Here is a 26,209-nt window from a genome sequence, read left to right on the forward strand (position 1 = left end):
GTCTAATATTACAAGTCTGAGGTGACAGACGGAGTAACAATGATTACTGTCTAATATTACAAGTCTGAGGTGACAGACGGAGTAACAATGATTACTGTCTAATATTACAAGTCTGAGGTGACAGACGGAGTAACAATGATTACTGTCTAATATTACAAGTCTGAGGTGACAGACGGAGTAACAATGATTACTGTCTAATATTACAAGTCTGAGGTGACAGACGGAGTAACAATGATTACTGTCTAATATTACAAGTCTGAGGTGACAGACGGAGTAACAATGATTACTGTCTAATATTACAAGTCTGAGGTGACAGACGGAGTAACAATGATTACTGTCTAATATTACAAGTCTGAGGTGACAGACGGAGTAACAATGATTACTGTCTAATATTACAAGTCTGAGGTGACAGACGGAGTAACAATGATTACTGTCTAATATTACAAGTCTGAGGTGACAGACGGAGTAACAATGATTACTGTCTAATATTACAAGTCTGAGGTGACAGACGGAGTAACAATGATTACTGTCTAATATTACAAGTCTGAGGTGACAGACGGAGTAACAATGATTACTGTCTAATATTACAAGTCTGAGGTGACAGACGGAGTAACAATGATTACTGTCTAATATTACAAGTCTGAGGTGACAGACGGAGTAACAATGATTACTGTCTAATATTACAAGTCTGAGGTGACAGACGGAGTAACAATGATTACTGTCTAATATTACAAGTCTGAGGTGACAGACGGAGTAACAATGATTACTGTCTAATATTACAAGTCTGAGGTGACAGACGGAGTAACAATGATTACTGTCTAATATTACAAGTCTGAGGTGACAGACGGAGTAACAATGATTACTGTCTAATATTACAAGTCTGAGGTGACAGACGGAGTAACAATGATTACTGTCTAATATTACAAGTCTGAGGTGACAGACGGAGTAACAATGATTACTGTCTAATATTACAAGTCTGAGGTGACAGACGGAGTAACAATGATTACTGTCTAATATTACAAGTCAGAGGTGACAGACGGAGTAACAATGATTACTGTCTAATATTACAGGTCTGAGGTTAGAGACGGAGTAATAATTATTACTGTCTTATATTACAAGTCTGAGGTGACAGACGGAATAACAATTATTACTGTCTAATATTACAAGTCAGAAGTGACAGACGGAGTAATAATGATTACTGTCTAATATGACAAGTCTGAGGTGACAGACGGAGTTACAATGGTTACTGTCTAATAGTACAAGTCTGATGTGACAGTTGGAGTAACAATGATTACTGTCTAATGGTACAAGTCTGAGGTGACAGACGGAGTAACAATGATTCCTGTCTAATAGTACAAGTCTGAGGTGACAGAATTACTGTCTAATAGTACATGTCTGAGGTGACAGGCGGAGTAACAATGGTTACTGTCTAATATTACAAGACTGAGGTGAAAGACGGAATAACAATGAGTACTGTGTAATATTACAAGACTGAGGTGACAGACGGAGTAACAATGATTACTGTCTGATATTACAAGTCAGAGGTGACAGACAGAGTAACAATGATTACTGTCTAATATTACAGGTCTGAGGTTAGCGACGGAGTAATAATTATTACTGTCTTATATTACAAGTCTGAGGTGACAGACGGAATAACAATTATTACTGTCTAATATTACAAGTCTGAGGTGAGAGACGGAGTAACAATGAGTACTGTCTAATATTACAAGTCAGAGGAGACAGTTGGAGTAACAATGAGTACTGTCTAATATTACAAGTCTGAGGTTAGAGACGGAGTAACAATGAGTACTGTCTAATATTACAAGTCTTAGGTGACAGTTGGAGTAACAATGATTACTGTCTAATAGTACAAGTCTGAGGTGACACACGGAGTAACAATGAGTACTGTCTAATATTACAAGACTGAGGTGACAGACGGAGTAACAATGATTACGGTCTAATAGTACAAGTCTGAGGTGACAGACGAAGTAACAATGATTACTGTCTAATATTACAAGCCAGAGGTGACAGACGGAGTAACAATGATTACCGTCTAATATTACAAGTCAGAGGTGACAGACGGGGTAACAATGATTACTGTCTAATATTACAGGTCTGAGGTTAGAGACGGAGTAATAATTATTACTGTCTTATATTACAAGTCTGAGGTGACAGTCGTAGTAACAATGGTTACTGTCTACTATTACAAGACTGAGGTGAAAGACGGAATAACAATGAGTACTGTGTAATATTACAAGACTGAGGTGACAGACGGAGTAACAATGAGTACTGGCTAATAGTACAAGTCTGAGGTGACAGACGGAGGAACAATGATTACTGTCTAAGATTACAAGTCGGAGGTGACAGACGGAGTAACAATGAGTACTGGCTAATAGTACAAGTCTGAGGTGACAGACGGAATAACAAGGAGTACTGTCTAATATTACATGTCTGAGGTGACAGACGGCGTAACAATGATCACTGTGTAATATTACAAGTCTGAGGTGACAGACGGAGAAACAATGATTACTGTCTAATATTACAAGTCAAAGGTGACAGACGGAGTAACAATGATTACTGTCTAGTATTACAAGTCAGAGGTGACAGACGGAGTAATAATTATTACTGTCTAATATTACAAGTCTGAGGTGAGAGACGGAGTAACAATGATTACTGTCTAATATTAAAAGTCAGAGGTGACAGACGGAGTAACAATGAGTACTGGCTAATAGTACAAGTCTGAGGTGACAGACGGAATAACAAGGAGTACTGTCTAATATTACATGTCTGAGGTGACAGACGGAGTAACTATGATTACTGTCTAATAGTGCAAGTCTGAGGTGACAGACGGAATAACAATGATTTCTGTCTAATATTACAAGCCTGAGATGACAGACGGAGTAACAATGATCACTGTGTAATATTACATGTCTGAGGTGACAGACGGAATAACAATGAGTACTGTCTAATATTACAAGTCAGAGGGGACAGACGGAGTAACAATGATTACTGTCTAAGATTACAAGTCTGAGGTGACAGACGGAGTAACAATGGTTACTGTCTAATAGTACAAGTCAGAGGTGACAGACGGAGTAACAATGGTTACTGTCTAATAGTACAAGTCAGAGGTGACAGTTGGAGTAACAATGATGACTGTCTAATATTACAAGTCTGAGGTGACAGTTGGAGTAACAATGGTTACTGTCTAATAGTACAAGTCAGAGGTGACAGACGGAGTAACAATAATTACTGTCTAATATTACAAGTCTGAGGTGACAGATGGAGTAACAATGATTACTGTCTAATATTACAAGCCAGAGGTGACAGACGGAGTAACAATGATTACTGTGGAATAGTACAAGTCTGAGGTGACAGACGGAGTAACAATGGTTACTGTCTAATAGTACAAGTCAGAGGTGACAGACGGAGTAACAATGATCACTGTGTAATATTACATGTCTGAGGTGACTGACGGAGTAACAATGAGTACCGTCTAATATTACAAGTCTTAGGTGACAGTTGGAGTAACAATGATTACTGTCTAATAGTACAAGTCTGAGGTGACATACGGAGTAACAATGATTACTGTCTAATGGTACAAGTCTGAGGTGACAGCCGGAGTAACAATGATTACTGTCTAATATTACAAGGCAGAGGTGACAGACGGAGTAACAATGATTACTGCCTAATATTACAAGTCAGAGGTGACAGACGGAGGAACAATGATCACTGTGTAATATTACATGTCTGAGGTGACAGACGGAGAAACAATGATTACTGTCTAATAGTGCAAGTCTGAGGTGACAGACGGAGTAACAATGATTACTGTCTAATAGTGCAAGTCTGAGGTGACAGACGGAATAACAATGATCACTGTGTAATATTACATGTCTGAGGTGACAGACGGAGGAACAAAACACTTTTCATAGATGATCTAGACATATTACGTTACCGTCGTACAATATCCTTCGTGGAATATGTAATAGCAGCGCCGATCATAAGTTACCTATCATTCAAACAAATTGATTAACCGAGCAAGGTGATTCTTCATATGAGAAGCTGTTAAAATTGATAATTATTGTATCATTATTACTGATGTGTATCTGTGATCGTTGCACGTGCTGATGAATGATAAATGTTATTGTTCTCATGGGCGCACGTGCATGTACAAAATGACGCAGCCGAACATAGTATTTCTCCAGTTTCCCTATAGATACATACATAAAGATATCGCTATGTATATTTCTATGGGAAAATACGGGCAAGTTTGTATTAAAGATCGAGGAGTTGATACACATATGGGGTAGGTTAAAAGAGGGATATTAAGAAGGGAGGGGGGCTTTTGATGTTAAGGGATGTCCTACCTAGTTTAGGGGTATTAAAGTGCGATGGGGGCCGTGAAATTCTGCCACCGAACTGTGAACATCGCCATAATGTGATTTAACATAAAATGATCGTTTTACCCTGATAGTGAGCACTCGGTGTGGCTAGGGTGGGGACGGTGAGTAGGCCGACGATCAACTTTGTGAATTCTAAATTCAGGGGGAACGTAAAATGAAATAAAAATGCTTATGATTAATAAAAGTCACATTTTCGATTTTCATTTAAAATTTTCATTTTAAACATGGAAGCATTATGTGATAGAAATCTGAATATGCTCATTTTTACTTTTTGGCATTTTTAGGAATATGCATATGAAAACAAATTAGCTGTTTTAGAAAATGGATGTAGAAAAACGTCATCCTTTTAACGTGTTTATTATCAGTGGTCTTTGATATACTGTTTAATGTATACTTCATTTCAGACAACTTATCACATATATCTTCTTTATTACAGACCTCAGTTTCAGGAACATGTTTTACCTTTTTCAATTTTCTTTTGGAAAACTGAACTGGAGTTTAGGAAAAATCTTGAAAAGTGTCCTTATGCAAAGCTGTGTATTCCAATAGAGAAAATACAAATATTTGCCAGCGTATAATTTAACCTTCCAAATCAACCCGTTGCTTTAAAAAAATACATTTATATGTTAGTTTAAGAATTATTAGATTATTTTCCAACTGGAAACTATTCAAGTCATTTTCAAAATACATACAGAAAAATCAACAGAAAAAAACCCAACGCTCTTTTAGCAAGTGGGATATCGGATTACATGAATTTGGCAAAACCTGTATTTTTCACAATGTGACAGATAAGGTTAACAAGTGATCAATGAATCAGAACGGTGCTTCCTATGCACTTCATTATTGAGCAGCATTTTTATAAAAACACGTAACTAAAGCGTGACGTCATTAAAAGATGAACGATTACACGGCATCATACAACTACTGTGTCCTTCTAGCACTTGTTAGCGATGGTAGAGGCCGAAAGGTGGAAAATCAAATTGCATGTTTGTATGAACCCCAATTGTTTTTTTATGAATTTCGAAAACAAAACTATTACGGACAGATTGCTCTAAAAACTTCATCTCATTGTGATGCAACATTTTCGTCTTTGTAAGACATTTAATAATGTAATGCATAGACATTCCAATGAATGTCTCGAAAAATCCTAATACATCTTTGTAAAATTAAACGTGGGAATCCTACTACGAAACAGCGAAATAAAATGCAATATGGCCAAAGAAGAAGTCCCAATATGACACTTAAAGGGAGTTCAAACTACCACACAACAAAAACTCCTAACAAATAATTGTCCGACATAATATGACAATATGGGAATCCTAATATGACGCAGTAAAACAAAAATCAAATACGACTCAAGAACGAATACGAAGAGTTGATTGGCAGTATTCTCACTACGACACAGGTCTTAAAGGGGACACGGAGATAAATTATGACGCAGATAGAGTCCCAATACGTCATTTAGAGGAATGCAAAGTGGGAACCTCATTACGATAGGAATAAAGGATCCAATAAATATCTGGAAAGAAACCTCCACGACATGGTAAACCCCACAACGACTAAGAAGAACGTTACTGCGGAAGGGCATCCTCCTTTGTCAGAGATTCGATAAACAAAGAATTTGCTAGCAAGACAAAGTCCTTAAAAGAATGGCGTCCATCATGGTCATGTAACTTGTTTCCAACCCACTTGTTAAGGGAATGAAATATGTTAAAAGCTAACCAAGGCAAGTATAGCTGAGTAAACCAGTGACAAACATCGACCGTGACTTCGGTGTCACAGAGAAATACCTGAATAGATTGATGGAAAGTGTGAAAAATTCAAGACAATATCTGCATTGATTGAAAACAATAGGATGCATGAAATATCCATATGTCTTTTCCTTTTCTCCTTCTGTAATTCTGATGGTAATCTCATTATGTTTACCACGGCGTACAAATGCTGTTACAAACCTTACCAAATTGAGATTGCTTTCACATCACCTTTAAATGTCATTTAGCATCATCTATAAATGTCATGACACGAGTGTTGACCTTATCATTCCGGTTAGGCTGTTTTAGAGTTATGGTTACAAAACCAACTCGCACTATAGTCAGAATGTGGAACAAGGTAAATATGAACTAACGTGCTTCATTGAACTTGCATTTGTCTTGTATGCTTTCATAGTACGGTTGATTGTCAACTAAAAACTGTTCATTGTACAGTGTATAAATGGCACAGATAGTAGCCTACTTATGTACAATTGCTAAACATGTTAGGTGTAGAATGTGTGACAGTTAGTAGATTATGTCAAAGATTATGTTTTTCCTGTGACAAAAATGATTTAGAAGATGAGATACATTTTATTCTTATTTGTCCTGCTTACTCTGTATTGAGAAACACATACATTAAGCAATATTACTTCCGATGCCCCAGTGTGTATACATTAATTGAATTATTGTCATGTAAAAGTATTAAAACATTACGTAGATTGGGTCTATATTTAAAATATGCTACCGCCAAAAGAAAAACCCTCGTGCAGTAATATTGCTAAGTTATGTATTCTTTTTATGTGATAATTGCTTATATGGAATTGTCCTCCGCCATCTTGAAAATTTGAAATATATTTTGTATTCTATGTATCAATTAACCTATATGCTGATTTGCATTCGGAAATAAAAAACTTGAAAAAACTTGAGTAGATATATGGCATTGTATTGTTTTGTATCATTTAAGAACGTTTCAGCTCATTCAATTGGTTTATAACATTCAAGTTTATGGAATAATAGCAATGGGTGTTCACACTGATAACACGTATCACATGTCGGTTTTCTTATTTTGCCACAGATGTATCTATTTATTCCACGCGCCCCATGCGGAAGACCAATGTGGGATAACTTTATCCCACATAGATGCACTCGATGACACCAGCTTAGAATCTACATTGTTTTCTGAATGTTGACTATGGGGTGCATAAAACCAGATGTTTGAGTTCAGAATGCGCAGTACCATATCGGCCGTTCTGAAACATGACGTCATTTTAATTCAATACGTGTCGTCATTAAATTGACAATTTGGTCAGCGGAAGAATCAAGACTGCATCAGACATCGCCTCACGGAAATAAACGATTATTAAAGAAATGAATGCGAAATTAATTCCAAAATATATAATTACAAAACATAACTTCGGTATACTATACTTTTTTCTGCTCTTTCCGTATATTTACCCGTATACGGATGCTCATAAATCCACTATATTTATTTGGTAGTCGCAATACTTTCTCAAATTTTCAAGTAATTCCCTCTCAAGATACGGGAGAACTAGAGTTTCTCATTATGTAGGAATTGCGGATAGAATTTTTTTACCCGAGGGCATAGCATTTGTGCTCAGAAAATCGGCAAAACCTCGGTGCCGACTTAATTTTACACCTTTGGGTAGAATTTCTCTATCTCAACCCCTCCTACCTAAATATGTTAGATTCTTTTAGTCGCAGAAATCATTTTTATTGTTTTCTGTAGGCACACTGTGTACTTATTTGTCACAAATACCCATATTTGACTGAACAGACGTACTTAGCTGAAGAATATACTGGTATGATATTGTAACATGGATTTTATTATGTTTTGTTGATTGATTTGCAGTTAACCCCTGCACAAATCTAACACGAATCATTGTAAATACATGGATTTTCTTATTTGAATATTTTACGCTTATTCATCCGAAATTCAAATCGAACGGTTGGATATTGTTTCTTTGGTTTTCTATGACAAATGCAAGCTTTTTAATATAGACAGGACAGGTTTACGCCATGCATGTGTTATATTTTTCTTGTATCACGTGGTCCGATAACAATGAGTGAGCCCGTTATAATGACATAACGTGCGTGTTACACAGTAGGGGGCAGGTTAGTAGTATTCTCAGGATGTAAGTGTTATCAGATAGCGGGTATTGTAACATTATTAGAGGCCATTAATTGCCACTCACGGCCCGGAATCTGTTATTTCTCATGTTGTATCGGCGCTAATGTTTACCTTATATCTTTCACTGGGCCTAGATTGCCCGATGACGGTTCTGTGCCTGGGCCTGTGTGTGGATACATGTGTTCAAAGTCGGAAAGTCTTTACTTTATACGAATCCTATGGTAAAAAGTACTAATTTTGTAATTAATTTAGATATCCATAGTTCACCTCTTTTAATTGCAATTTGACATGAATTACATAGCGTATATTACTGCTTACAGCTTACATAGCGATAACAGTGGCGGCGAGATCCGTGGCATACGTCTCTAATGCTACATAGCGAGCTAGGCGAGTGTTGGGGGGCATCGTTATGTATAATTACAGACTTCTTTAAATGAATTGGATGTTCCGCCACCAACAGTCTTCACAGCAATATGTTAAACGGACTTTGTATTTATATATTTCTTTCGAGCGTGGTGGAACACGTTGTCGAAACTGATTCATTTTAGTAAATGCTTGTGAGATTCCAGATTTCATTTACACACAAAAAAATGACAAGGGCGTGTTTTGCAATTCGTCGGTATTCTCGTTTGGGAAACAGTAACAGTAACCATTATGTATTGTCGTTTTGAAAAATATTGTATTATTTCGAATGAAAAAACAGAACAGAATTATTTATAGTTCAACAGTTAAAGGGTGTTAGTGAATAAACATAAAATTAATCAACCATGTTCACAAAATACATGTAGATATCAGAAACATAGTTCCGTCTTCCGGGAACAGTCGATGAATCAGCACAAACTCTGTATCCGTGTTAGCGTCGCAGACTAAATATCTGTGTGGTGTATGATCGTTTATTCTTAAATCACTGAGTTCTATGAAAGAAAAAAACAAGCAATATATATGTATACTTTATTTTTCACTTTAGAAACACGGTGGTGGTATGCAGAAACACGGTGATGGTATGCAGAAACACGGTGATGGTATACAGAAACACGGTGATGGTATGCAGGAATCTCCAATATATATCTGTAATGTAATAAGCACGCTTATGGTATGCAAGAATCTCAAGTATACATCTGTAATTTAAAAAGCACGCTTATGGTATGCAAGATTCTCCAATATTTATCTGTAATTTAGGAAACACGCTGATGGTATATAAGAATCTCAAATATAAATCTGTAATTCAAGAAACACGCTTATGGTATGCAAGAATCTGAAATAAGTAAGTTAAACTGTTTTGTAATTTCACCTTGCAATATCATAACATCAATTGTGATGTCCGATACACAACGTCATTAAGTTTGACCCCTCATATTGGTGGCCGTTAGAATTCCAGCGTTATCTAGCGGAATAAAATGTTTATTCAATTCACGACTATTCTGAAATGATTTGCTATACTAACCTGAGAATCTAGGTGAAGGAAGGAGTGAGATTGGTTTGACAGAGACCAGGCGTGGCTATTTTCACAGTACTGGCCATGCTCCGTACACACTGACGATGGTTCGTCCCCCTCCTCAGCTCCTTCCCCCGTCACTCTGTCTCCCCGAAGGAAAACTATTTACTCTGGGGTAGACCTATTGGTGCGCTTTTGTACAAACAGATTAAGCTATGCTATCTTTTATCTTTGGTTTGTATGGTTAATTCTCAGTATATAAATATATATTATGCGTACATACGAATGCTTTTCTCTGGATAGAATCACGAATAATTTCAGGAATTAATCACAAAAATATATATAGTGAATCAACCAGAGGCGCATACGAAACGGCATGAAACACTCCTTCCCAGCGATTTCTTTTTCACTAAAGAAAACATCTTTTTCCCAACATATTTTATCACAGACATATTCTATTTAGAGGTTCCATTTTGACCCACGTTTAATCAATAATTTTCCATTATTTTTTAATTCCCGTGTCTTTCATTTTATGGTGTCAAAAGAACAAACATTTTACCATACATTATAACAAAATGTTTCAGTGTGTTGACGGCAGTGTTAAGAGAACAATATTTTACGTATTAAGACATTACAACAAAATGTTTCAGTGTGTTGACGACAGTTGTAAGAGAACAATATTTTACGTATTAAGACATTACAACAAAATGTTTCAGTGTGTTGACGACAGTGGTAAGAGAATAATATTTTACGTATTAAGACATTATAACAAAATGTTTCAGTGTGTTGACGACAGTGTTAAGAGAACAATATTTTACGTATTAAGATAATACAACAAAATGTGTCAGTGTGTTGACGACAGTGTTAAGAGAACAATATTTTACGTATGAAGACATTACAACAAAATGTTTCAGTGTGTTGACGGTGAACGTAATAGATCAAGCCTACACGTGATGACGTGTCAGGGCGTTTTGTCTATAGTCATACATGTAGTATGAGTATGTACATATGTGTTATAATGATCAATAACACTTGTGTAGCACGTATGATCGGGGCTGCTGCCAAAGATTTTAAAGTGCGTTGGTAAGACAAGATTTCTAGTTGACTTTGTACTTAACACGTGTCATCCTTTCCTGTCATTTATTTTTTTGTTTTCATTTCAATGACCTAACATTCTTCTTCCGGTTTTAATTGGTTGGGTTTCTGCTTGTTTCGATTGTTCTGCGTCGTTGTAAATATATCCTTGTTTACTTATATTTTAATAGTATTCCGACAATGCTGAAAATGTACTTGCGATTTATTTCGCTGAACAACGCAACTTGTCGATTGTTTGGAAAATATCTGGTCTCAGAGTATGATAGCTGATCTGATCTCAGAGTATAATAACTAATATCAGAGTATAATGACCACTGATTTTAGAGTATAATAACCGCCAGTCTTATGAAAAGCCTACTGTGTGTTTTTCTTATAACGTAATTTGCTTAGAGAGTCTAGTTTTAAATTAAAACGAAATTCTAATATCACAAGCAGACGATCAGTATAACTAGTTACACAAGACAAAAACAATTATATTTATTTCAAATCGCCATAGATTTTTATTATCGATCAATCTTTCGCTGCACCATCATACTTTGTATATTCTTACACACATATTTTACAACAACAATCGTATAAGGCAGTTAAGGATGATGGCATACACCCACTCCATGAGTGACGTCACACACACATATTATAATTGTCGCAGTCACGTCCAATTAAGGTGATTCCACAGTCAGCACACAAGGAAGGTGAAGACGAACATTTACACTTACACACGTGACTCTGGTACATTTTGATACTAACAAAAGAACATGAAACATTTTAAAATTAATTACTAATGAATCTTAACTAATGAGCTATTCCAGTAATTAATATTTGTAAATCAAGCAAGGGAAGAAAATCTAAACGTATTAAACAATCTGTACATTGCATCACATATAATCCATATATGCATAAAAAATTATCTCTTCATCAACATTTTCTATTATTCTGTACAAACCATCCACATTTGAGAAAGAACATAAAACAATATGTATATGACTAGCTTAAAAATGACAAAATAATGTTTGTATAGCGTTATACAAACTTACAATACTGAGATTGGGTAAAAACCATAGGAATGTGTTCGAGACGAGTTCAAAGCGAGACGACAATTATAGTCGGCGTTATGCCTGGTTTCTCCTGAGTAAGACTGAAATCAAGTATTTACATTGATCTTGTAAAGCAAACAAATATGTAATGTCTTTGTTATAGGCGGGTAATTGAAAGCAAACTTGTGTTCCTGTGATACGTGATTACAAATGACAAAATACTTATTAATTGTGACTTTATTTAAGATTAAATCTTTTCGCACCAAAATCAGTATGTGTGGCCACTTGGGAGATTTTTGTTAGATCAGATAGAAATAAAAAAATCATGTGTCCTTTTTGATGATAATCATTTCTGGTAGAGAATGTTACCTATTGGCGTTATCATTTCTTATTTATCATGGATAACATTTACGTTATATCGACGCCAGAAATACTGGAGCTGGTGCTTGCTATCAACATTGTTTGTTTGGTTTTTGTCAGTTTTTGTTCAACACTTGCCACATTGTCATGTTGGATGAATGCCAATTTATAAAAAATATGTATTTTAATAAGTTGCTGTCATTTCGAATCAAATGGAAATAACCAAGAGCAATTCTCACATAAAACAATGAGCAGTTACCTTACGAAACAATTAATGCTGTAAAATATCAGGAAACAGTTCAAATAAAATGAAAATAGAGAATGACGTTCTCAATGTGATTCATCACCTACAATTACTTAAGAATTCTTTGATTTCGCTCTCTCTGAAACAGAACATTCTCTGATACTGTCGATATCATGTACGATGACATTCTGAGTATAACTTACATTGAAATAATAAAATAGCACGTGTCTGAGATTTAAATATTCTTTGTTATCCAAACTGTCAGTAGCCGCTGAATATGCAAAACCAGACATAAGAAAGCGCTAAGTATGTCTAACTTCGGAAACTATAGATACAGCATTAGACACATAAAGTCAAATATTTATCAAAACCGTTCATTTTACATATCATCATATTGTCAGCATAAGGTGCATTCCTGATGGTATATTTTGACATGGCCATTATTGATCATGACATAGTAAACAGGCATTAAATTAATCAAACAACCTCTTCTAGTTTGTTTATGTTGTGCATCATCCGTAATCCCGATTCAATACACTCTGAGCATAACTTTATCCTTACCAAGCAGGATTAGGTGGGGAAAGTGTTGTTTTGTTGTTGATTCAGGGTTACCTTCTCTACAGGTGACTTCCGGGTCACTATGTCTCTAGGTGACTTCCGGGTCACTATGTCTTTAGGTGACTTCCGGGTCACCACATCTCTATGTGACTTCCGGGTCACTATGTCTCTAGGTGACTTCCGGGTCACCACGTCTTTAGGTGATCATTACTTTTTATGATACAGAAACGTCACTTGTAGATTAATAAACCACCTGTCACGTGTTTCATTGTCACCAGGCTCGTATCCCCTGGTTTAACTGTTGTTGTGAAATGTATCCACTTTGTTGAATTTGGTTCATTGGGTTCATCGTTGACACGTGATTGTTCATGGTGTTTCCGTAAGGTGGTGCTGAGTAGGCGAACGGGTTGACATTATAAGGCGCGGAATACGGTTGTGTGACGTTCTGGCACGGCTTGCCGTCCCTCACCAAGACCGGGACATGGACCCGACGAGGTGGTCCCGGCTGCATGCTGACCATTTCCACGTTTTTATCCTGTCGTTGGCGCTTACATTTGTATCTCCTGTTTTGGAACCATATCTTAACTTGCGTTGAGGTAAGTTTCAGAATATTTGCTAATTGTTCTCTTTCCGGTGCGGATAAATATCTTTGTTGTTTAAATCTTCTTTCTAATTCGTAAACTTGGGCCTGAGAAAATAGTACCCTGGGTTTTCGTTTTTGTCGTTGTTTCATTAGATGGCATTCTGCTTGTTTGTCTTTCGTAGTTTTGTCTTTCTCATTTTCGTTTCTGGAATCGTTAAGGATACTTGGTTTATCTGAAAATACACAAAGCAAAACAAGATTAAAGTTCATGTTCGTATGAGGAAGTATTCACCTTTAAATACCTCTGTGTGGTTCGTATTCGCAACATGTGTTAGTAAGGAGGATATGTTGATACTTTCTATACAAATCCACAGGTTTGGTTGAGTTATAATACATATCGATTATGTATAACTATATAAAATGCATTTTTTTAAAATTTTCTGATCACGGATCACTGTTTTCTTGGATAATAATCAAATTCCCAAATTTACCGATTGTGTAGAGTTATACATTTAAAGCAACAAGTTTGAGAGATGAAGTGGGCTGAAACTTACAATTAAATTTATCAGAGGAAAGGAAATGAGTACAACGAAACCTATAAAATGTATCTTAAAATTCAAACAATCAAATATGAGCAATACGAATGGGGCAATTAGTGTAAATCGAAATAAAAATATAGCTTTGTTCTCTCAAGTTGCTATATAATGGTAATTAAGTGTTGTAGTTAAACTAGAACACAGTTAAGTGCATGTTTAAGGAGTGCATTCCGGTCGTCTTCTCACATACAGTATAACCAAGTGTAATTGGTGTAGTGTACAGCTGGGCTCCAGTAACAGTGGATTGGAAATTCCCAAATAAAATTTATTAGAATAAATTTATTAGAATAAAATTTATTAGAATAAAATTTATAATGTGTTACAGAACACCATCCACATTGAACCTTTTATTTATAATGTTTGTAGAACTGTATGTAAAAGATATCATTTGCGCCGTTTTGACTGAGAAACATCACCGTACGGTTGTGTACATGCAGCCTTATCACTTTCAGTTTGTGTGTTAGTTTTATTGATGGCGAGGTCATGCGGACGGATATGATGTATATTTCAGTCACGAACAAACCTCGGCGTACAGCGACAACTTAGTAATTCATTCTTTATCCTCATCATCTTGTGATGAAATAAATCATTTATGAATCATGTTTATTGATTTGGGCAGGGGGTAATATATATATATTGAGAACTAAAACCATGTAAAATATAAATATAAACTTTATTTTTTTTACAACAATTATGAAACAAGTTATTTCAACTTATATTAATCACTCTTGTTAGCCTGGATGTTAGCGTGTAGGGGTCTTAGTCTGGGAGGAAACCGGAGTACTCGGAGAAAACCCACGTGATCGGGCAGGTGACCCCAACCTTTTCACGTCCGATCGGGGAATCGAACCCCGGCCGCCTTGATGAAAGGCAAGTGCGCTATCTTTGCACAACCCGACCACCCTTCCCACATTGTCAACTAAAATCCCAAACACATGGTCAACTTTCCTTCAAGAAATAGAAAATGAAAACTGAAATAACTTATGTTGGATCGTTGACTAGCGCTGCAATAGAAAACAATTTTATGTCAGAACTATAAAATTAAAAAAAAAAAGAAAATGTTAAAAAGGGAAAATTGCGTTTGTCTGGTTCTCTCTGTATGTGGCTTTTGTATCCGACGCAGATTAAATGTACGGGAAGGTAAAGACGACATGTTTTGTTGACATTATGTTTAGTTTTAGCTCGCCGGGCTCGACTCCGTGTGTGGTTCACTTAGTAAACAAACAGATAAACACCCGTACAACACTAAACAGTTAGTTTTACTGGCGAATCTAGCTTTCTTTCACACATCTGTTATCGGGTCGTTCCAGATCTAACGTTTTAGTGTGCAGTTACATGCCCATTTTGAATCATGTTTCCCATAAGGTCATAACAAGGTCAACCAGTGCTTTGTGTGGTCTGCGATATATCAGGACAACTATACCGGCGACAATGTCTCACCATGTTATAGTCGATTTGTTCAGCGTACTAGACTGGGACTTTTAAATGAAAATCTGCATATATTTAGGGTATAATCACGCTGCAATGCCTGGCAAACCACTGACCACTGAGCTTTGGAAGAAAGGCAAGTCACCCAATAGAAAATATATTATAAAAATTACGTACAGTACATATTCGGAAAAAACGGAGATCATTGGATAGTCATACAACAGATTAACGGACGGTTAATAAGACAAGTAGACGGAACCATGGACAGACAGAAAACAAATTAACGGAAAGACTAGTAGACGGAACTATTAGCAGACAACAGTGAAACGATCGGACGAAAAGATTAGTTGATGGCGACCAATTGACAGAAAAATGTAGAAACGTAGAGTAAGGGACGCACAACAAAATAACTAAAAAATGAGGGAATTCACGAATGATTGTGAGCGCTATGTGGTTTTTGGACGACTTCACTATTACAAAGATCAACAGTGGGGCGGTTTTCGCGGATATTAGAACCAACTGTACAACTGTGGCGCGGTAATTGGTCCTATACCCCAGCACTTTCTTTATACTTTGTTTCCAGACCCGCAGGCTGAGACACCATGTATACGGCAGCCTATTGCTAACCCCTCGTCTCCAGCTTCACGGATATACTAATGTTCACGGAATGTCATTTCTTTATTAAAATTAAGTGGCTGTTGATTAAGTACGGTGTCTTTATTTCCGTAGTATTAATTGGAAACACTTTTGAATATTCAACTCCACGTGGACCGGCGAGGATGCGGAGCGCTTACACGGAACCGGATGGTGTTTTTATTATAAGGTCTTTGATAAGAGAAACATAACATTTGCATGGAGTATCGGGAATATTGGACAATTAAAAGTTGTGTTGAAGGTTGAGATGAGTTGTAAATACATTGTATATGTGTTTAAACATATGACGATTAGTGAATATATCAAGAAACGCAAAGCGGAAAAGAAAACAAATTATCCAGGCATTGACACTAGGTATACACACACAGCAATCTTGGTTGTAATGAAGGGTTATGATTTAAACACACAAAAACCGCTGGCATGGATTCAGGAAAATAATCCCGGAAGACTAAGGTTTTCCCAAATCCCTGACACACGTACCGGAAATACGACTCACCTGTCTACGGCTTATGCGCGAGAGGCGGAAGTCTCATGTTTTAAATAAGAGGATTTACTCGGAATCCTGGAACAATTTCAGATTATGTTTATCTGTGCATCATTTCAATTACGTGTATTAGAAATATAATTTAATACTGGAATTAAAAACATGTTGATTACCTAGTGCTTTTCTTTAACAGTTTTTCTTTGTTTCAGAGGAGATGGATTAAACATAACCCCTAGCTTGTGATCCAATATCACTCTGGTAAATGTATTTTTGAAATGAATTTATTTATCAACAATTACTAGAACTGTCCTTGTTACAATATTATTATAATCTGTATAACATGTTCACCAGTCGATTATGATAAATAATTTAAGCCAATAAACAACATTCAGTAAACAGATACATTGAAGCAAAAACAAGATTTTTCCGATGTTGGTCATAAATATCAAATTAGTTCTTTCTTTGTCATGTCATTCGATATTCCTCTAATTTCATTGACATCCTCAAGTGTTTAAATAAATATCTTCAGGCCTTTTTGTCAGGTTATTTTTCCGGTATCTCGGTTGGCTGAAGGAATTATTTTTATCTTGTTCTTTTCCTCTCGATGAAAGAGGCCAACGTTTGTAAACAATTACACTGGCATCTGAAACACACGTACACATTATCAGTGACCCGGGTTTGTCCCGGGCCTGATAACTTCTGTTGGGTACGGCTCCATACGTGGAGCGATATATATATTGGGGAGGGGGTATGTTAACAAGGGTGATACGCTGGGGAGGGGGAGATGGTCTGTCCCTTCCGGAATGTTTATATTTACATACTGGTGGGCAAATCTGCTTCAATGACGAGAGGTAGTAAAAGCGATTATTCATTGTATACTTAGTATAAAGACCCTCTCTCCCCCGCATCACTATAACCAAGGCTAATGCCACGGTTGAGTAACCACCATCAGCTTCTGTAACTTTATACAAACTAAATACCAGAGATATCCCAAATAACAGTACCCATTCGGTACTCCTCGGAACACAAGTCCACAACTTCACAAGGGTATACAATAACTCATAAATAAGCTCCGCGTGTGATGTGGTTACGGTCCTCTTGGAATCACGATGAAGCGTGAAATCTGCCAGATATATGAAGCAAGCAGGGAGGTACACATTTTATTGCCGTATATTTAGACCCAACGAACTGACTGACCCCCTTTTCTGATGAAAAACAGTTGACGATTATTTTTTTTCTGAAACTTTATCAGCCATCGGGAACGTCGACTAAATGCTTAAACTATGAATGGAGGCTAGTGTATGGTACAATATATATTAAATATACATGGCGTACTATTTATAAGGAAACATTTTATAATTTTGAAGCTAGTTGTAATACATTTTGATATTCGTTTTATTTTGGTAGAAAAAGACAATAAACTATAAACTTGTAGATTAAATCAAGATAATATCTACGTGTAAATAAACATTTATTTTATGACCGTCTCACGTCTGCCGCAGGGGTTGATAGGTTTACGTAATTCCCAACGTATTCAACATTTTCCTTTTCAGTTTTAAATGTTTTATTAAATCATTTTATGCCCGGTACAATGTACATGTATATTGTGAGCTTAAATTTGTATTCAAATTTGTATATTACTTTCGTGAAATGTCTCCGCTACTCTCATATAAGATAGCGTACTGACATGTAATCTCCAAAAAACATTCGGCAATAAGTTCCCTTATACCGGACAGTATCATTAAACTACCACTGAATCTCCCGGTTTTATCTAAAGCCATTTTACCTCTAGCATACCCAGTACCAGGGTACAACATACATGTAGCTTAATCACCTTATTAATTCTCGTATTTAAAAACTACTGTTCAAATTCGTAATGCAAATATTTAAAACAATGCTTTGGTGTATTAAGTGTAGAAAACAACGGTTTATTTCAATATACAAAATTGAACAATTACTTATTGTTTGGAAATATTCAGTTGTTATTAAAAAAGTACACGGAAAATTTAAAATATTTTAATAAAATCAAGAGAATGTGACAGTTTCGTACTATTTTTCGAATACCTCTAGATGTAGATATTAAACAGTTTTTCGTGGGCGTTTTTATCACTTCCTTTGCCAAACGTAAAGATTTAAAAATAAAATAAAAAAAATAATACTTGTTTTGTAAGTTGCACATATTAGTCCGGCACCAGTCACGAAAACTGCGTGTGTTTAAAAATTGCGGATAGAATGAAATTGAAATTGCCAGATGATTCTGTGTTGAAAACTTGCAGAGAATGAAATACAGTTCCTGACAGGAAATCGCTTTAGGAAATTGCATATGTGAGATTTATATCCGAAATTTAAACATCTGTGGCTTAGAGATCGTAGCGATAACTTTATACATTTTAATAAAAGTTTCCGCTTTGCCGTTAACGTTAAACATGTTACACTGACTTGCGTGTTTACAAACCGATTCGGATTTGTTGTGGAGTGCACTTTTTAAAACATAACAATGATCGTTCAAGTTTTGAATGTTGAGAAATAAACGTATTTTTGATACTTTTTATAACTGATAGATGCGAACATTTGTATTTACATGGTTTAAGAAAATTTACTTTTTTGCTTTCATGAAATTACATTTAAATATAATATCAGTTTTCTTTTTGTTTTTCATTTTGATAGTTTTTTAATTTCAACTTTTTATTCTAATATCATATCTGATTCATCAACTCTGTCGCTCGATAATTAATCCACGAATGAGAAGCAATATAGGTTAAGAAAACCACTATCTGAAAGATGTATAAAAAGCATACCCTTTCCTATGTAAAAATTATTGAGTTAAAAAAAATACTTTCCAATACTTAAAATATCCTTTCTTCATTACATTCTTTAATACAAATTATGAGATTTGTAAATGCATAAGTGAATTGCGAAGCCAATCGGTCAACCCGTCATTACGGCGGTAACGAGTTGACAGTCTCAAGCCGGCTACACACGGGCATAGATTATATTAAGGACTAGACACTTAATATCATAATGCCCGAATACCGACTCATAATTTAACCAACACTTCAACTTTTATCCTATTTCAACCAGTGTTCGCCATCTAACGGATAAGAAATTGTAGACGAAATCAAATTATACAAATAACTATACGAATATTATTCCACAAATTGGTACAAGGACTAATTAGTAAGCGGATCTTTGCCCGTGATATACATCTTTATCGACTTTTGTTTCCCTGCTCTCGACCTGATCGCCAGCTCTATGCCGCCACAACCCTATACTTGGGATCCCTTTGAACCAAGGATTAGAGCCCTCACGTTGGCTTAGCGTTGCCGCTTACATATTGGTGGCAGCGGCGGGATTCAAGTTGGCCCCCTGCAGCGATTTGAATGAAGTTTACAGAGAGGATAGAGTGATAAAACTATTCCATAGCCATATATCTCCAGATCTAACTGCCCATGACATTTGTATATGTATAGCGTGGTGTCTGGAGAATAGCTAACACAAGTTTAAGTAGCTTACCGCAATCATAAACAGGTAGCGTTTTTCGCAATAATATAACACTCAAAATTCTTATCTGTCCCTTTTTTTTTTTTTTAATTTGTCAGTGACATGACAAATATACAATAAATAAATCAGGGTAAGAATATTACATAAATATGTTTTGTTTATTTTAAGTAATTTGAAGCCACCAAGCTGCTTCCTTTAACACTTTCCTTACACGCCTGTATCAAACGTTACATTGCATTTAATATACATGTACTAACCTTCTTTCTGTGATCAGTGTATATCTTCAGTCATTAACAATGTTATGTCCGAGAGGACAGCGTCACATGCGGTTTAATACCTTCCCGTGATGTCTAAATAGCCTTCATCTAGACTTTACGTTCTCATTAAGTAGCAGCATATCATATGCTAATTACAGATATACTTTGATGTCGTACGAGTTTATTGTTTAGCACAACCATTTCTGTTGAACTTAGTACTAATAGCTGGTGTGCAATAATTCTTTGTTATTATTTCTGTTCAACCGAGAAAGCCTTTTATTCAAATTTTGGGACATATGATACAATATTATACATCATATCTTTTTCCATACGAATTTAAAACAATGATTTAATTTCCGTTACAAATTCCCTAAGGGCAACATTCATCTTTATAAATGTAAGTAAGTTTGATCGTGTAAGAAAAAACCTTTGATAAAATACAAATAAGAGAATACAATAAAAAAAAGATGAAAACAATATACAGCAATACCCAATTTACATACATTAGGATAAATTACGATGAATTATGAGACGTTTCCGGATGTACACGAAACTCAGATTTCCCCGGTTTGGTACAGTTCTGACACGTTGCGTTGGTGTATCACGGCCCAAGCCAGATTTCCGAAAACCGCACAGCTTATCCCGAGAACCTAAAGTGCAACGGGCACTTCCTTTCTATCGTATCCGGCGGATTGAGACCAGTCAGCGGGTCAAATGTCAGCTGATCATCACGTAGACACGCGGACGACGGCAATGATCATTTATATATTGGCAATACTAGAGTTGTTGTTGTTATTGTTTTACATCGTACACACTTAGAAAGGAAGGAAAATAAGGCATAGGAAATGTTCCGATCGGAAATACTTTTGAATTAGTTTTGTTTCCCGAACAAAGAACTAATACTCCAATTACAACTCATTGTGTGGGCTGTTATCTTTGCTTGCATTCAATTCAATCTAATATTTTCTAATTTTGACTGTAGGAGCAAAACGGCATATCTCTTGGAATAGGCCCTGGACGAGCGCTCAATATATATTATAAGCAGTTTATACTACGTATACCTTGATAACAGAGCCAAACAATATGTATACATTATAAGTGACGTAGGTAATTTGCAATGATTTCACAAGTGACACTTTCAACCAATCGCTTTCTATTAAATATATTCTGATAAATAAAAAATGTAACCTAGTACTTCCTTCCTCATTTGATTATCAATAAACGGACATTCGATCTGATATCGTTTTTAAAAACCGTGATGCTGTCATTGTAATGTTAATTAAACACTTCAAAGTTCAATTTTAGATAAAGTACTCTCGTCAAAATGTAATTTGTAAAGTACTTTCAAGTGTGATGGTGAGATACAATTGACCGCGAGCAGCTATTATAAGTACTTAATTGATGGTCTAAGTACAAAGCCTGTTTAAGTGGAATTTTAAGATAAAAGACTATGGGACTTGACAATCAGGTACACATTTCCGAGATGTGTGAACCAATTAACGTTTAGACAAGGAAGATACACACTGTCTGGTTATGTTACGTGAACCTGCCGAGAGTTAAATACACAAACTCTATTGTTTCTGAGTATAATATAACGGTATTTTGATTTTGATAAACCCTGCTATGATTATGAATATTGGTTTTTGTTGAGTTACTGATGGGCCTTAAGAGTTATCCATTGAATTGAAGTAGTAATTAAACCCCTCGCACGTGTCACACAGGATATTTGAGTAGTTTTCTTACATTATAAACGTAATAAACGACAACTTTAAATGATAGTAAAATAAAGCTCATTTGCTCTGCAGTCAAAATATTGTCAAGCTGTTTTATATGCATCTATACATTTTTTTGTGATTATTTCCTGACATATTTCTCTTAAGTTTTTTTTTTAGAGAACCGATACACACATGTTATTTACTTCAAACTATCTTTTTCTCTCGATCTTTTTTTCCTCATTTTTTGTCTCGGCATTTATAAATGCCATTTATCTAGCGCCGAAATCTTTCTGAGCTTATCTGAATTATAAAATCCCCAACTTTATCCTTACGCGTCTTACAAAATTGTCTGCAGAATAACCAGATAATTAACGGACATCCTTCGACTATATTTAAACGAATTTAGGACATATTTCTTATAAAGAAACATACAGTTCAGTGTCAGATCCATTATCTTGGTTGAAATGAAGCCGTTCCAGCGTTCAGATTCATGTCTCTTTTAGTTATTTATTCAAAATCACAGCAGGCAGTATATTCCGGGGTGTGTGAAATGTTTGGGGGACCGCTGAGAGCAAAAGGATTCTGAACGGCCACCGACTACCGTGTGTTCACAGTGGTGCCAGATAAAATAAACCACTAATTGAAGGAATTACGACTAATTTTTTAAGTACGAAAACGCGACAAATGTGTTTTCTAAGCCAGTTCTTTTCTTAAAGTCATCGTGTCTCATGGTTTAGCAAGCATCTTGATTTTACAAATGAATGCACGGTATGTGACAAAACCACTTCAGCTTCAAACTCTATGAAATGTGAAATATTAAGAAGAAATGCAGAACTTATTAAAACATTAATAAATGTTGGGCGACAATATTATATAGAAATACATTAAATAGGAAACATTCTTCCTTAACGACAAATAAGCGTTGGGAAACAAATAAAATACTTGATCATCGTAAGTAAACGGTTAACGTTTAAGTCTTGTTGGATAAAATGTAATGATAATTTAACTCGGAAAGTATTTTAAAGTAGTCAACTGTGCTATTTTATCCGCTCTATTGTTCGTATTCTTTTGTAAGTTCACTTCAGTTATAGACACAAGCTATTGTTTAATGAAGATATGCTTCAAAGATATCGAATTATATTTAAATATCATACACCGAATATCCTTGTAGACTTCCGAAAAGTAAAGAGGATGTCAAAATTAAGAGCTTTAAGTAAGAGACGTATTAGAAATATTTACAAGGACTTAACTAACGAACAAACAACAATGCAAGAATAGATTTGCATACAATTGATGAGGATAAAATTGGTGTTGATATAATCTTTAAACATGCCATGGACGCAAAAGTAAGCACTCTATCGAAAAACGGGTTTAATTTACATGTATAGAACCTTAAGTGTACCCTCTTGTAATCTCTTATCGATAGTGCAGAATACTGAAATGTTCGAGTACCTGAAAGTAAGAGTAGGGACGTGCCCCAATCGATGTATGTACACACAGCATGAAGAGTCACTTGATTACCCTCATGAACGAGACACTATTCCTACCACTTACAATATCTCCACTTAAAAGTAGAATACTTACGCTTTTCAACCATTTCGATGATATCATCTTCTTCACGTTTTGGAGTAATGGCATGTGATGCTGTCTGGAGGCTGTTATGGTGATGCTGATGTTGGTCCAGCATGTTTGTCGCGGGTAAAGATGTAGCTCCGGTCTGAGGGATTTCGTGATCCATACTTGTTGAGCTGGCGTTTGTGTTTTCCGTCACTCCTACGTGACCGGGTGGGGCCTGCCCCGTGGCCTGGGAGTGATTGTGATTGCCCCCGGGTATAATGTGGTCCGAGCGGAGAGGAGATGTCTGTGGATTCGTGTGAAGTGTCATTCCCATAGAGGACACAGTTGGTGGACTACACGACAAGGTAGTGTACGTAGGTTGTTGCATTGGTGTGACACTCGGCGATGGTGTACTGCCGTAAAGGCAGGAAGAGTTATTACCGAACCCTACCTGGTCCCCTACTCTGTTGTTACCTGTCATGTCCAAGCAGTGTCCATTTCCAGTCATGAAATTCATGTTGTTAGGATAATCTAAAGCACAATGTTCTGTCCAGTTCCCTAGAATGTCTCTTACAGAAAACGGTGTAGATAGAGGATGGTTAAAATTCATCTTCTATAAAGTTGTACCACTATTTCTGATGACAACAAGTGTTGTGATGTTTCTCAACCACTTACTCGCCTGTACTCTACTCCTCTTGAGGATGGTGACATTAACACTTCAGCCAGGGGTATTCGGTTATATTGACGGGCACATGCTGATGTAGTCGTCAGTATAGGGCCGTCGCTCTCTGCTGAAACAGCAACCCCACAGTCAGTATCCGTCTCGGCCAATCACCGCGCCGGCCTCGTATCACGGGACGCAGGGATTTCCTGCTTAAACTTACAGGAAGGAACCTTCCCTTACAGTCATGTGTAGGGCTGATTTACAAACAAGTATAGATACAGAACCACGATAGTCTTAAATAATTGCCGATAAAAAACTTCTTCAAAATCCCCACTTTGACACTTTCATTATTCGTTTTCTTTTCCCTGTATTATTGAAGACATACACATGTCTTAAGATTTCAAGGATTTTCACGTATATCTTATTCATTTCTGCAAATTTTATATTTGTAAATGTTTAACTTTATTATTTGATACCATGTAAAGCAATTATTTCTCAAAATTGTTATCAGTTGTTTTATACTTTACGCTAAAAATGTTTTTTTTTTTTTTTTTAGAAATCAAGGATGCGTTACTGTTTAGTCGTTCGAAAAAGATATATGATAGTTAAAGTGTAGAATCCTTTCAAAATAGGAATGCGAGGGATTTCTTTTCCTCCAAATGACATCTTTCTGTATATAACTGGATACAAGTTGTAGATTACACTGTAAATGGGGGCATTTTTCTCTCGTTTACCGCCCGCGAGCTATGGGTGGTTTGTCTCAAACTTCATCGTATTATTCTCTCGCTAGCCAGCCACTGTACTGCTTGGCGGCAAGTCACAGAACAGTTTACCCAAAACACAACAAAGTATAGGCCGTCTGTCGTCGCAGATCCTCGTTTCCATCTCCCAGGTTTAATTTTATCGAAGCATGGCAGCCGTAACATTAACAATGCCGTGTCCCGACTTCCCAATGGCCCGACTTTCTGTTTTTATCCTATGTCAGCTCCTATCTGGTAACGTATCATTGCTATGTACACAGAAACCCTAATCAGAACTGCCTTGTCAGATACCCACATAGCCGACATAGACCTACGTGAAACGTACGTTTTTAAATGATTGTTCCTACATAAACTGCCAATGTAATAAGACCTCCAATATCTACTAGTATTCTTTATCAATCTTTTGGGGTAAGTGTGGTGTCAACTACAACCAAGTTCTATAAGAAAGTGCTACATCTGTATGGTTGAAATGAAATATGTGTCAAAATGTCACCGCATGTGGTTTCTCTGTTACATGTGTTTAAAACCAAACATGACAATTTGTTAATGTTCTGTGTCTTCTAACCAGTATCGACTTAAAAAACACTGCAGAAATCGCTTCTATGCCATGCACACTAATAGTATATATCATGTCACGAAAGCTAAACCAGGCATAATGCATGATTTTTTTACATGGGAGAAAGTAAGAGTGTATCGCAAATTCCAACCACCTTCGACCAATTTAAAACACAAAGCCCGGAAAACATCGAGTTATTCTAACGTTGTTATGTATTGCGAATCATTTCAACTAAAGTTTTCTATTAAAAAGTTCAGTCCAACCCAAAATGTTAATCCTAAAAACATTTATTGATTCAGTTAGAGCTTACATATTGATTCAAAACGCCAGGTTTGAAGTATAAATGCTGTTAATCAATGTAATTTGTTTTAGCATTATTTTTATATATATATATTTTTATTAGGGACATGCTATATTAGTTAGAGAC

The 26,209-nt window shown here is 36.1% G+C and overlaps 1 protein-coding gene across 1 annotated transcript; it reads right to left on the minus strand.

Annotated features, from left to right (window-relative positions):
- Positions 1 to 11,306: 11,306 nt before the first annotated feature.
- LOC110449766 (homeobox protein vnd-like) lies at positions 11,307 to 24,582 on the minus strand. The gene is made up of 2 exons (XM_021496823.1): positions 23,829 to 24,582; positions 11,307 to 13,842 (listed from the first exon to the last, which is right to left on the minus strand). The coding sequence occupies exons 1-2, from the start codon at positions 24,409 to 24,411 to the stop codon at positions 13,298 to 13,300; spliced, it is 1,128 nt and encodes a 375-aa protein (XP_021352498.1). The 5' UTR covers positions 24,412 to 24,582; the 3' UTR covers positions 11,307 to 13,297.
- Between the last annotated feature and the right edge of the window lie 1,627 nt (positions 24,583 to 26,209).

The sequence above is a fragment of the Mizuhopecten yessoensis genome, unplaced genomic scaffold (genome assembly GCF_002113885.1).
Source record: "Mizuhopecten yessoensis strain PY_sf001 unplaced genomic scaffold, ASM211388v2 scaffold4819, whole genome shotgun sequence".
In the NCBI taxonomy this organism is placed as follows: domain Eukaryota; kingdom Metazoa; phylum Mollusca; class Bivalvia; order Pectinida; family Pectinidae; genus Mizuhopecten; species Mizuhopecten yessoensis.